The following is a 1,091-nucleotide window of genomic DNA, read 5'->3' as shown; positions in this document are numbered from 1 at the left end:
TAATGCAAATACTTCTGTAAAATGGGATTTACAATGTTGTATGCCGATATGTTAGGACTATTTTTATTAAATACAAATGGGAATGTGAAAAATAGACAGAATGATATTGAAGTAAATTAGATATTTAAAGTATAAAAAGGCAATTTTACAGCCATACATGCACCAAATTATGGTTCGACTCACTTTTAGTTGCGTAATAAAAATGATGCATTGCAGCGATTCTGACGGCACACTGCAAAATTATGCTAGAAATATGGCTGATTTGATTAATCCAGTTGATGTGGATAATCCTGATGATAGCGAAGCAACTAGCACATGTCTTCGGAGAGATGAATCTTAAAATACCTATCACGGATCGATAAGCTATCTGCAACACTACAAACAAACACATGGATACATGTTTCAAGGTATCAATAATGATCGGCCCAGCACTAGCAAACTATTTAAAGTAATTGATTTCATCTGGAATCAACATGAACTAAGCAAATTAGAAAATATCAGAAGAATGCTGTTAGATTGTGATGATAGTGCCATAAACAACCATTTCGTGGAGTTGAAGGCAGTGCTCATGAAGTTCACTGCGATGACTTTGAAATCAAAAAAAAGACTAAGCCAGGTTAAAAAAAGAAGGAGCGAAAGTAAGAACATTGTTGATGCAATTAGCGAGCACATGAAAGAGACATATCATAATACTATTAAGGGTTAGAGAAATGAAAAAGCTATTTGATGCAATATTTGCGCGAGCAACAAAGAGCACATATGATAAAAACATCCGTGACTTTTTCCATTTACTTGCTATCTCTATTAATATGGAAGATTATGCAAATGCGGCGAATACAAATGAAATTACAGTTAGCGAAGTGCGCGAATTCTATTATATATGCACTGAGTTCAAATACAGTGCTTTACGACCATTTCAAAATTGTAGTCCTTTTTCACATACTCTGACGGGTTTGTTCTTTACTTCGCTGCATCTATTTCACGACACAGGGGTCCGTGAAAAATGCTTGTTGTTTCCCGAATTTGTCTGTTTGTGCAAGTGGTTATAAAAATTCTGTGCTCTCAATCCAAGAGTATATATTCGCTACAAG

The 1,091-nt window shown here is 34.9% G+C and overlaps 2 protein-coding genes across 2 annotated transcripts; both read left to right on the top strand.

The window, feature by feature from the left end:
• Positions 1 to 397: 397 nt before the first annotated feature.
• Positions 398 to 706, top strand: VCUG_02697 (uncharacterized protein; the record flags this gene model as incomplete). Its single annotated transcript, XM_008077516.1, has 1 exon — positions 398 to 706. One exon carries the CDS (start codon positions 398 to 400, stop codon positions 704 to 706), a length of 309 nt encoding a protein of 102 aa, XP_008075707.1.
• A 4-nt stretch (positions 707 to 710) lies between these two features.
• VCUG_02696 (uncharacterized protein) lies at positions 711 to 1,049 on the top strand (the record flags this gene model as incomplete). The annotated part of the gene is made up of 1 exon (XM_008077515.1): positions 711 to 1,049. The coding sequence occupies one exon, from the start codon at positions 711 to 713 to the stop codon at positions 1,047 to 1,049; it is 339 nt and encodes a 112-aa protein (XP_008075706.1).
• Positions 1,050 to 1,091: the final 42 nt, after the last annotated feature.

The sequence above is a fragment of the Vavraia culicis genome (genome assembly GCF_000192795.1).
Source record: "Vavraia culicis subsp. floridensis unplaced genomic scaffold supercont1.162, whole genome shotgun sequence".
Lineage (NCBI taxonomy): Eukaryota > Fungi > Microsporidia > Pleistophoridae > Vavraia > Vavraia culicis.
The sequence above is the reverse complement of the archived record's forward strand: the minus strand, read 5'-3'. Positions and strand labels throughout refer to the sequence as shown.